This window comes from Topomyia yanbarensis, chromosome 3, assembly GCF_030247195.1.
Source record: "Topomyia yanbarensis strain Yona2022 chromosome 3, ASM3024719v1, whole genome shotgun sequence".
NCBI classification, from domain to species: Eukaryota; Metazoa; Arthropoda; class Insecta; order Diptera; family Culicidae; genus Topomyia; species Topomyia yanbarensis.
The window spans coordinates 311,729,929-311,742,322 of record NC_080672.1 but is presented as its reverse complement, the minus strand read 5'-3'; the positions used below and the strand labels follow the sequence as shown (position 1 = coordinate 311,742,322).

The 12,394-nt window shown below is 38.8% G+C and overlaps 1 protein-coding gene across 1 annotated transcript in view; it reads right to left on the bottom strand.

The window, feature by feature from the left end:
- Positions 1–6,925: 6,925 nt before the first annotated feature.
- Positions 6,926–12,394, bottom strand: part of LOC131688909 (organic cation transporter protein) — a 76,991-nt gene continuing 71,522 nt past the window's right edge. The window contains exons 4-7 of the mRNA XM_058973528.1: positions 9,015–9,207; positions 8,524–8,957; positions 8,114–8,462; positions 6,926–8,004 (exon numbers count right to left, since the gene is read on the bottom strand). Of these exons, the coding sequence (XP_058829511.1) occupies positions 7,803–8,004; positions 8,114–8,462; positions 8,524–8,957; positions 9,015–9,207 (1,178 nt within the window). The 3' untranslated portion in view covers positions 6,926–7,802. The remainder of the gene's footprint in view (positions 8,005–8,113; positions 8,463–8,523; positions 8,958–9,014; positions 9,208–12,394) is intronic.

Genomic DNA, 12,394 nt, shown 5'->3' with positions numbered 1-12,394 from the left:
GTTAGTTAGGAAAAGGTAACTGATGGACTATAGAAAATAGCTCAAAGAAAGTTTTTTGATTCTGTCAAGACCTTCTTCCCCTCAATGCAGATCGAGAAATAAGTATTGTGTAACGAGTAATAATTTCTACATATATTAAAAATAATAACTAACGCCTAAGTAAATTATGGAATCAATGAACGTAAAAAATGTCGTCCAATTTGGCCCCAAGTTGGTTGTAGTTACTGACAAGATGAATTCAAAACACGACTCAATTTCAAATTAGTTCTTGTGCCCTTAAAGTACAAATTGGCTCAAAACAATATTTTCTTTTTCGGGGATGAATATTACATGCGATTTTGAAGTACTGGAATTTTCTTTCATTACATATTCAAAAAATGACCCGAAACATTTTCATCATATTAAAGCATACGGAATTAGAGCTGGCATTTAAATTATGGCCTTAGTGTTGACTGACAGGTTAGAATAGAACTATTTCCGTAGAATCATTTCTATGAAATAAAACATAATTTTACGAATTAAACAAAAAAATCAGTATCGCTAAACTTCTCACTAATCGAAAGCTTAGGTGCTCCTCTTTCATCTGAGCATAACTTTGAAATGTAAGATATTTCCCTTTTTGGGAGGTTTAATCAGTGAACACACACACTGTCAGAGGAACGGATTTGTAAAGTTAATGAAAACCTTCGAAGACACCATTCAGCCAGTTTTGCGTTGATAATTAGATTTCTTGAAATTCGCCAAACAAACCTTGAATTATTTTTTTTTATATTGTAACGATATTTAGCAAGGGACTGGAAGGTGAAACATTTTTCAAATATTAAGAGCCGTAGTACTCAAGGAAGAGCAAGGATTTGAAGAAAGAAAGTTTAGAAAAGCGTGGAGTAGGGTCAATGAGCAAGCTTGGAGTTTCCCGGCTACTTCACTCTTTGTCTTCTGCAACGCAGGAGTCAGGATCTTTTGGCATTAAATGCGAATCACCTGAGTTTCAATTTATTTTTCTTCGAAATATATTTTTGCTCGGGGTTCCTATGTAAATGATGTTACATTCAAAATTCTATCATTGTTCTATGGATTCTTCGAACAATTTTACCTCAATTAGATTTGTATCCGTTTTTAGTTTCGATGAAAATTAAGAGTTTAATCACGATCGAAAAACTATCCCTTAGATACACATCAGATCAGTGGTCCACATATTAGTAAAAAATAATATTTTCCGCAAAATCATTTCATGTTCTGTTTTGTAGCCAGCGAGAAAATGTTTGGAAGCAGAAAGGTATTATCTGTTTTTAGGAATTGTATATTTGTTCAAAATAGCAATCCTATTATAGGAAATATGGGAAAGTTGAAATTTTAAAGTGCACTTTATCAAGTACTTCGATATGATTAAACGACGAAACAAAGGATCTAAATACATCAAAGAATGGTCTGAGAAATCCGAAAATGATACAGTTTCGAATAAGTAAATGGTCGGAAAAGAATCCCAAGCAAAAAAACTCTAATAATATAACATATAAACAAAATAGTATTGTTTCGCGGTCAATGTAAAATATAATAATATTTTAATGTATTGATCGCAAATCCAAAGAGAAAGTATTCAAAATTTCCACCAATTTCGGAAGGTTAATTCGCAAAGATTGATTTTTCTCACTTACCATTGAAGTAGGAAGCAGATATTAGGAAGTAAGAAGTAGATGCTAGGCCAATGCCAAAACAATACAAATACGTCATAAACTGAAAATTTATTTTCTGATGCCAATTATTCATACAGGTTAAAAAATGTTAGTATTTTAGATCGACGTACAAATGAGTAAAAGTATCCCTATTATATAAACATAAGTAGTGATTTTGCTAAAAAAAAGTTCTGGACCCTTTGGAAGAACGAATCAAAATTTGTCTCTTTTAAAAATGAAGCAAGTTTCCGGAGAGTGAGTACATCAGTGATATTGATTTGTTTGTGGTAATATTGTTCTTCCAGAGACAAAAAATATACCGGGTGAAAATATTATTCAAATTTAAAATGTGAATTAGCGCGAAATTGGCTAAATGTCGGTCATTGGTGTCTTCAGAGGTATTTATTACCGTACCGTAACAAGTCCCTCCTTCTAATACTGAATATCTAAAGATTGATCCCTCTGAAAGTGAGATATCTTCTGAGAGCTATTCATTGAAACGCAGTCTTCAAAAATAATCATCAAAGCGTTAAAAAAATTATTGTTCTAGACCCCCCGATAGGACATTTCAAATTAAGTCTCAGATGAATGAGGAGTATCTAAGCTTTCGATTAGAGAGTACTTCAGTTATACTGATTTTTTTTTATTAATATTGTTCTACCAGAGACACCGTGATAGGTTTTGTGCTCTTTACGCTCAAAGATGGTTTTAATCAATTTTCTCCTTAATGGAAGAGAAATAGTTTTTACCTAACGTTTTCTCCCCAATGGCGAAATATAACATAGTGCATCTTGCATTGGTTTGCTAAGTTCGATTTCAGTAATTCTCATCAGCTTAATCTGAACAACTTATTTTGTGGGACATCACGCAGGACTAGGGGGTTACTCATACACACAAATAGGGTTTTCGTTTTTTGGAGCTAGCGTCAATCCGGCGCTAGCTTAGTCCTGTCACTAATTTAGTGTCGGCTTCTGATAAGATGAAATCGAAACGCAAATTCCATAACTAATTTAAACAAGTTTTTTTTTGAGTGATTGAACGAAGACTACTTGATAAGATATGCTTTACACACAGAAAAAATATTTTGTGATTTTAAATTTATTTTCTTGGACATATTTGGAGCATGAATATAAATGTAAAATTAAGTTCCAGCACAAATACACACAACATGTCGTGCTTTTTTCAGCGATATTTTTTTGTAATTTTACACGTTGATTGGAAACTACAGTTTCATTAAACGGCAAACCAATGCTCTTGAATGTATTTTTAATCCCATATTGCTGTAAAATAAATGACATGTAATGTTACACGAACGAAAGTGCAAAATCACATTGAGTGCATCGAATTGTTTACCTTACCTTCGTATTGATTTACATGTCGTTTAATTTTCATTATTTTTTGGTGTGCAGGTCACATCGCTCGCTAGGAGCGAACCGTAAACCTTATACCGTTCTAAGCCCCCAACCTCGCGACACCTATGAAATAGTCGTCCTTCGGTTGAGTAGGTAAAACATCAACACTTCCAACATTTATCCACAGAGAACAGACATCCATGACCGAACAAAAATATTTAAAAACGTGTGTAAACATTTGAATTAATATACGAAAAACACTAGCACCGCCACACCAACCTATCCCAACTATCCGTCAAATCGATTCCGGAACCGGTTCGAAATCATGGATGGATTCAGCATGGAATCTAGCTCAAAGAAAACAACCGATTCCGACTCTATCGGTTGACGCATTTGAACTGGAATTCATGCTGGAAGTCCGAATCGGTTCCGGACTAGTTTGACTGGGTAGAGGAATAACCGCTGTCAATTCTGTCGCACTCAGCCACAAAAAAACATGACGACAGTAGCGCACCTGGTTTAGATATCCAAACTACCTTCGAAACCGTTAGAGATTTTACACAAGTTGAATGCTGAAGATGGACGTCTGTTCTCTGTGATTTATCTTTAACCTTTCCCGCGAACGATGGAGATGTGGGCAACCGGCAATGGTGGCTATCGTACTGTTGAGGTTTTACTATCGGTCGGATTGGTATGATATCCTACTTACCATTTCCTAAGCAACTCTTCTTAGATAATCAGTACTCAAACATGATAAAGCCAGTGTGCAATCCGCCAAAATCACCACAACGCTCAACGTTTCCATTCATGAGGCGAGCTTCTGGGAATATTTACCCATGTGCAACAGGTTTTCGCCATACAATATGCAAATTAATGTACTGTTAAATACGAAGTTTAATCAAAAGCTCTTAAACTGAAGAACGTAACATGAACAGTGAATGTTTCACAACAACGCCTTAAGTTATATACATTACAAATAGGTGATAAGCTGGCACATACCATATGTAACGATACCCAGTTAAGCTCAGCCGGAAATGAACCGGAATTCTGGCTGGTTCCAGTTCGTATTCCGGCTCCAGTGACACAACCGATTCTAGTTAGAATCGGTTGTTGCACTGGAGCCGGAATACGAACTGGAACCAGCCAGAATTCCAGTTCATTTCCGGCTGAACTTTACTGGGTAAAAGCGATTTCTAACCTATGCTTGTTGATTATCAGCAAAATGTTCGCGCAGTGAAAAATTAGATTAATAAATGATTTTTTTGTATTTGATTTTTTATTGGTGGTGTTGGTATGGAGACATTTGGTGTAATCGTTTTTACTTCGATGTTGTCAATGGCAGTTGGTTTAGTGGGCCCGGTCGTTGTTGTGCTGGTGTTTTATTGCCCGGTCCACAGTCGTTGGTTTACCAACCGGTTGTGGTTTAGCATACGACGACTGTATACCGGCTTTGGTCATATCAGGTGGAATTTCCTTAGCAATATTGGCATGTTAGAATCGACCCTGGGTACGTAGCTAGTGTTCGTTGAGAATATTCAACACCTTGAGGTGATCTGCATGAAAGGGTCAAGTAGGAGGGAATAGGTTTTGTCGGACGCATTCTCACCTCACGAACGCCGTTACGAAGCCGTGGGAAGAAGTTCCTTCAAGTATCTTCCTTAACACTATCCACTTTTCCGTATTTTAACATGAGTTGTTTGATAGCGGCGGAACTAGTACGTGGTGCCAGGTCATGTAGCTTTATTTTAATACTCTCATTATCTATATATGTTGAGATGCTATATAAAATGTCATTACATTCAACGCCGCGTTTCAAATTGTTCTGCGAAGCATACAATTCTACTTGACTAATGTATTTAAACGTAATCGGTACCGCATGACGTAGATGGTGAAATTGCACAGCATTAAGGGGTTGAGATGCGGGATAAAAGAAAAAGGTTTGAATTTGTGTAAAGGTATGTAGCCATATTTTTATGAAATACTTGTTATGCGTCTAGCGTAGCACAATGTTATATTTGCAAAATCCACTTGAGAACATAAAAAATATTAATCATTGTCGAAGTTACAGTAATTTTCGCAAAATGCGTTTTTTAAAGAGGTTTGCCGTGACTACGATTCCAGTCCAACAGCACAACTGAAAGCATAAAACTATAAAAATATCATTAGTATATGTGCCTGTGGTGTCCTTGAACGATCGATTAAATTTTTTTTTCTTCTTTTTGGAAACGGGGACGATTTTTTCAAAAAAGCACTATTTTCACCTGAAAAAATTACTAAAAAATTCATAACATTAATATGAAAATTTTGACGAAAAAAATAGAATCGTGCAAGGACACGGCAGTTAAATTACTAACACGCAAAAAAAAGTTTTGAGATCGGTTGATAGCTATTTCGGCAATCGTAGTCACCGCAAAGACGTTTTTGGGAAACATGATTTCGAGATAATCGCGTTTAAAGTTTCAAGTATAAGCCAACGGAGTAGGGAGCAAGATGAAAAACGCTACAACTTTGCGTACATTGCTCCGATCTCTATGAAAATTTGAGATAATATCCTTAAGAACCTGAACTTTACGATAGAAGAATAAAAAAATCGATTTTTTGGACGTCCTCAACATATGTAACCCCTTAACTTCTGCTACGTTATGTTTACCTTCAACAGTTGCTCCACTTCACGAATCGGTGGACCCTGCAGGACATTTCTTGAGCGTTTTTTCAAAACGTCATATCTGTAATGAGTTACTCTCTTTGTTTACTTCTCTTTCGATTTTTACGGCGTCACTATAACACTTTTCACTTATTTTACAGTACAGATCGAAAGACGGTGGTTTTAACTAGCATATTATGTAAAGAGTTGAGGGATAAATGTTTAAATGATCGAATTATTAACAGAAGAGCAAGTAAACAAAGAGAGTAACTCATTGCAGATATGACGTTTTGAAAAAAACGCTCAAGATTTGCGCATTTGCGGCCAATTTTTTTTACTAAATGAAAATTGGTTTTCATTGAAAACCAGTTTTCAGGTTGCTTGTAGCCAATTAGCCGAAAGCCGGTTTTCATTCAAGTGAAGAAATTGGCCGCTAGAGAAGTCAACAGCAATACAGTTTGCATTGTTACGCATTGTTTGTGCACGTTTCACACATTAGGTAGAAGGAATCAATTTTTGCTTTTGAAAATAGACAAAACGGCGCATGGGTTAATTTGATAACATGCCCTGCTATAGCAGCGGAGTGATTTCTAGCTTCTAGGCTCTGAGCAAGATGAGAAATCCGACTATGACCGTCATAGTATGACGTGAGATATCATATGAATAAAAGTGTAAAATCATATGCTTTTTGAAGCTCTAATTCTGTGCAATGTTTTTATTTTTTTGTTTCGATTATATAGGTTTAACCATAGGGTCATTCGACTCTTTTTTCGGGTTGGAGAACTCTTTAGAAAAATCTTTAACCCAGGTGAGCTGCGTACAAGGCAATCGATTTACGATCTACACTATGCCCGCCCCGATTTTCAATTAAATTCTCGAATGAAGCAATTTATGTTTAGAACCAGATTGGTTTACATGTTGTTTAAATTTGATCATTTATTTGTGTGTTGGCTTTCTTCTTAGTTCGACTTTCGCACAACAATTCAGTATGTACCTGGAAATGGCACAGATAGCATGATTTTTTCTAGTTTATCCTCTTTTATATTATGAAGCAGATAAGTCGGGGCCAATTCGGCCATACGCACGCTACGGGCCTACATATTATTTCTTAAGCGACCCTTACACGTACAATACTTTTGTCAATACTCAGTATTGACGATACTGCACATCGTCAATACAACTTTTTTACATTACATGGTCAATACTAAAATATTGAACGTGTAAGGGCCGCTTTAAATGATTAAAACAGAAACTCGTTCTTGACATTCGTTGCTTTATTCGTTAACGTAGAACAATACATACAATGATTCGAATAGACCATTAATCATTCGAAGGTCAACATAATCTTTCTGTACGCTTTACAATAATATAAATAAAGAAATTACATTAAAATACATTTCTGCTGTTGATAGCATTGTGAAAGTAGGTTTCAATCGTTTTTTCAACAGCAACCAGCACAACGATTAAGTCAATTTAAATATTTAAAGTCTTTTAAATTATAAAACTTACTCCTAGTCATACATTTGTTAAAACCATATCGATTGCCTTAGGGCAAACTGATTCCACCATGTAAATAACTGGAACTGCTCCTAGATTTTATACAAATACTACTGTAGTGGGATGACTGTCATTAGAACGTATTTTACATAAGTTTATCACATGCCCGGTTGCGTTTCCTTCTTAAATATATAGCACCATCTGAGGAACTCCAATATAGTTGTTCGGTTTGATTGGTTACTTTTTCGTTTTGAGGAAATTTAATACTTTTGGCAAATACGGCTTCTTAAAAATACACGAATACTCCTTGCCACACAATAGCATGAAGAACAAGTCCTAACTAGTGTCCTTCTATATTGTGGCTCACAGCTCTTTGCTTGTTGCCTTACTGATAACGTTGATTTTCTCCAGTAGCGCCAATGGGTGTTAAAATGTGATTAAAATACGAGTATCAATACTAATGAACCATCCGATACGGCTGACTAGTGGGGAAGCTTTGTTTCTCGGCGAGTGGCCTACACACCGTAGTGAGCTCGCGAGAAACGGTAGTCTATCAATCTATCTCCTAGGAGGGTGTTCGAGTGCTCGCACAAATGTGGGGTAGGATACTGTACAAATTAGCAACTGCCGGCGACATTAAACGCATTCGGTTAACTGGTCTTGCCTTGGTTGCTGCTGGAGTGATCGCGCCGAGACGCGCGATCGAATCGAACGGTTCAGCATGCTGGATCGAAGTTCGCCGGTCGTTGAAGCCCGCAGTGAAGCACCGAATGAGGTTTTTGACGTGGCACGTGTGAAACGCTCCACCGGAAGGTCATCGATGTCGTCGTCAATTTGTCTGGAATGAGGAAGTAAAGATTTATTAGTTGTTGCATTTTTTTTGTTTTGATTATGCATGAGGACGTAATTCAGTGGAGACGCTGGGTAATTGAACAAACAACACTCACTTTGTCATGCATGGGAAGTCCCAAATTTTTTGCCCTCGTCCGAAGTCTTCTCCATCCGACAGTGTCTGTGGAAGGTCATGTCCGAGTGTTTCGGGCAAAAAGAGTGACAGTATACCTCCGAATATTCCTAGGATTCCCAGTACGACCAACGGCAACGAAGGAGAAATGTGGGAAAGGTACACAACGAAGGGTGCAACAATGCTGGCGACGTAACCCATGATGTGGATGAAGGCAACACCTTGAGCACGGACCACTGTTGGTAGTAGTTCTGCTGCGTACTGCAGTCCAATGTTGTAGGATATATTTACACTGAAACGACCCATCATTGCTAAAGTAGCGGAGAGAGCACCTATAAAGATTAAAAATAGATATTAAGGTCACATCGCATAGTGGACATGTGTTAGACTAACCCATTGGTACTGTAGTAGCAAGTAAGCTGAATATGCCGCTGGTAATCATAGATCCGCAGGCCAACCAACGGCGACCCCATCGATCCAGGGTAAAGGTGAGAAACGTATCAGCGGGAAGCTCGGTAGCAGCAGCAATCGTAAACGTTACGAACAGATCCAAACCGAGAGATCCGACATTACGCACGTGTCCATCGAATACTAGTGAGATGGCCATCCAGATAACGATCAGCAGAATAGTTATATTTCTCAAACGGGGTGTTTTGAACAGGTCTAGCACTGAGTAGTTGCTATTGTTGGCTTCTTCCTCCTGCAGTCGGACGCAGCTATCACTAAATTCCTGATACACCTTGGCATCAATCGTCTTTCTATTGATTTTCTCAAACTTTTTAAGAATGCGCATAGCTTTGTCCACTTTGCCCTGCGACACTAGCCATCTGTAGGAAAGGATCGAATGTTATTAGGTTATCCGAAGATCATCGTGAACAGCTTACCTGGCAGACTCCGGTACAAGAAGAGGCGTGAAGACAGCAAGAACCAACGGAGCCGAGGTTACGATAGCAAATACTTTCCAGTTGGCAATGTAGTAGGCAATCCACGGTAGAGCACAAGAAGCGGCGGTGAAGAACAACGCTATTGACATGTTGGCGACAAATGTGCGCCATTTCGGACCAACGTATTCTAGAACTGAAAATGGAAAATATTAGTTGAGGTGGAGAATATATAACATTCAACCAATGAATAATAGTCTAATCGATTGCATATCAAATAATAATACTTCTTTCTCGCAAATTTTGTTGTTATTTTACTCTGACTTCTACTGTTTCTAATTTAAGAATCCGAAAATGTGCACAACGCTTGAAATTCCCCTCTCACATTGTGTATGTTCCACCCATATGAACTGTGCAAATAACCTTATGTATATAGCAATTCGACTGACTCAACCGGTAGATTCTGATGTGGATTTCACTTGAGGCGAAACTAAGACAGGTTCTAACCATACAGTTAGGGTTAGAATCTGACTAAGTTTCGAGTTCAAGCAAAAACGACACAAAACGGAAATGCCACGATTGAGCGCTTAAATTTCAAAACTTGTTGTAGGAAGCAACCAGCTGCGACAAAGAGATGCTGATGATGGATGCACAAAAAACTTTTTTTTCTATCAACCAAGTGCATAGTTTGCAAAGCTCCGACGGCGGATACATAATTCACACGTGAATGTCACGAGTCTTATACATGTCTCAAGGTGGACGACTGCAACGCATCGCTCTGCCGCAATGACAGAACGGAACATCGCATCGGTTGGTTGGATACGGCTGTTATATTTCAATAAATTGATTATATCGATAATCTTTAAAGCAAATCCGCATTCTAGTGAGCGATCGTGCCCGTACCGGTAATTGCGCGTCAAACTGCATTTGATCTAATAGCATACTTATATGAAAGCAATAAATATTGGCAGAGTGATCATTAGCACCAGTCGTAACATTTTAGAAATAGGAATTGCGATTTGATTTGAAGTAATACTGATCCCCGAAGGTAGTTAGTTATAGTATACAGGCTTTTTACGGAACACGACGTCGTAAAAGAATATATTCGTAAATTGCTAAGAATTAGTTTCGTACAGTCAATTTTCGTAAAATATACGAATTTCTAGTACGTATGATGAATCGCTCATAGTTCTATTGCAACACTCTTATTTTTTTAGGAGTTTTTCGTGAAAACCTCGAAGCGACTTTCGTTGCCTTATTATTTTGTTGCTATGGTCCACTAGGAAATTGATAACAGTCTATTATCTTTCTCTGCACAAAACCAGCCTAAAGACCGCGTGGCATCCGCGGGTTTGAAGTATCTCAACCAAGAATTGATTTATTGAGTTCTTGCTCCCATGCTGTAAGAGGCGACTGAAAACAGGAGTCCTCAAATCAAGGTGTTTCTCCGTGTCAAGGACTGAATGGCTGGCAAGACTGAAATATGTCAGTCGCGTACGGAGTGTCGTGAGTGTTACCCTTACCGTGTTACGCGAATCTCTGACACAGTGGACGTTTGTTTCCTCGCAAATCGTGGGATTCAAATGATAGTCATATTCCTAATGCCCATTTCGGTGTTCGCTATAGGCGATTTTAAGCCAACGTGTTTCTTGTTTTCTAGTTGCTGTAAAACAAGTGTTGAGGCATCAGTGTTCGTAGATATTAAGGGGGCTTTTGATTCAGTGTCTATCAACAACTTTCAGAGAAGCTGCATCAGCATGGTCTTTCAGCGACTTTAAACAACTTTTGCTAAACTTGTTGTCGGAAAAGCACATGCATTTTTCACATGGTGACTTATCGACATCACGATTTAGCTACATGGGCCTTCCCCAGGGCTCATGTGTAAGCCCACTGTTATACAATTTCTACGTCAACGACATTGATGAATGTCTTGACCATTCCAGCACGTTAAGGCAACTGGCAGACGATGGCGTGGTGTCTGTTATGGGACCCAAAGCTGTCGATCTACAAGGACCATTACAGAATACCTTGGACAATTTGTCTGCTTGGGCTATTAAGCTGGGTATCGAATTCTCCACGGAGAAAACTGAGCTAGTTGTATTTTCAAGGAAGCGTGAACCAGCACAACTACAGCTTCTATTAATGGGTCAAACTATCGCTCAGGTCTTCACAGTAAAATATCTAGGGGTCTGGTTCGACTCGAAAGGTACTTGGGGATGCCATATTCGGTATCTGAAACAGATATGCCAGCAAAGGATCAACTTTCTTCGTACAATAACCGGAACATGGTGGGGTGCCCACCCAGGAGACCTAATTAGGTTGTATCAAACAACGATACTGTCAGTAATGGAATACGGATGCTTCTGCTTTCGCTCCGCCGCGAACATACATTTCATCAAACTCGAAAGAATTCAGTATCGTTGTTTGCGTATCGCCTTAGGGTGCATGCAGTCGACTCATACGATGAATCTCGAAGTGCTGTCGGGCGTTCTCCCGTTGAAAAATCGATTTTGGGAACTCTCATATCGATTGCTCATTCGATGCGATATCTTGAACCCGTTGGTGATTGAAAATTTCGAAAGGCTTGTTGAGCTCAATTCTCAGACCCGTTTCATGTCCCTGTACTTTGACTACATGGCGCAGAATATTAACCCTTCTTCTTACAATCCCAACCGTGTGCATTTCATAAATACTTCTGAATCTACTGTTTTCTTCGACACATCCATGAAAGACGAGATTAGTGGAATTCCGGACCACATACGCCCACAAGTGGTTCCAAACATTTTTATAATAAATTCCGAGAAGTCGACTGTTCTAAGATGTTTTATACTGACGGATCAAACCTCGAAGGGTCCACTGGCTTCGGTATTTTCAATCAAAAGTTCACCGCCTCCTACAAACTCAGTGACCCTGCTTCAGTTTACGCCGCAGAACTAGCTGCCATTCAGTATACCCTTGGAGTCATTGAAACATTACCCGCAGGCCATTACTTCATCGTTTCGGATAGCCTCAGTTCCATTGACGCTATTCGCTCGATGAAACATGGAAAGCACTCCTCGTATTTTTTGGGGAAAATACGGGAGCTACTGAGTGCTTTATCTGACAACTCTTTCCAGATTACCTTGGTATGGGTCCCTTCTCATTGCGCCATTCCGGGTAATGAGAAGGCAGACTCCTTAGCTAAGGTGGGTGCCTTAGAAAGAGACGTTTACGAAAGACCAATTTTTCAGTATTACTCATCAGAGAACCCTCGAAAGTTGGCAAACTTCGTGGAGCAGTGGGGAGCTGGGAAGGTGGCTACATTCGATAATCCCTAAGGTATCGACGAAACCTTGGTTCAAGGGGATGGATGTGGGTCGTGACTTCATTCGTGTGATATCTCG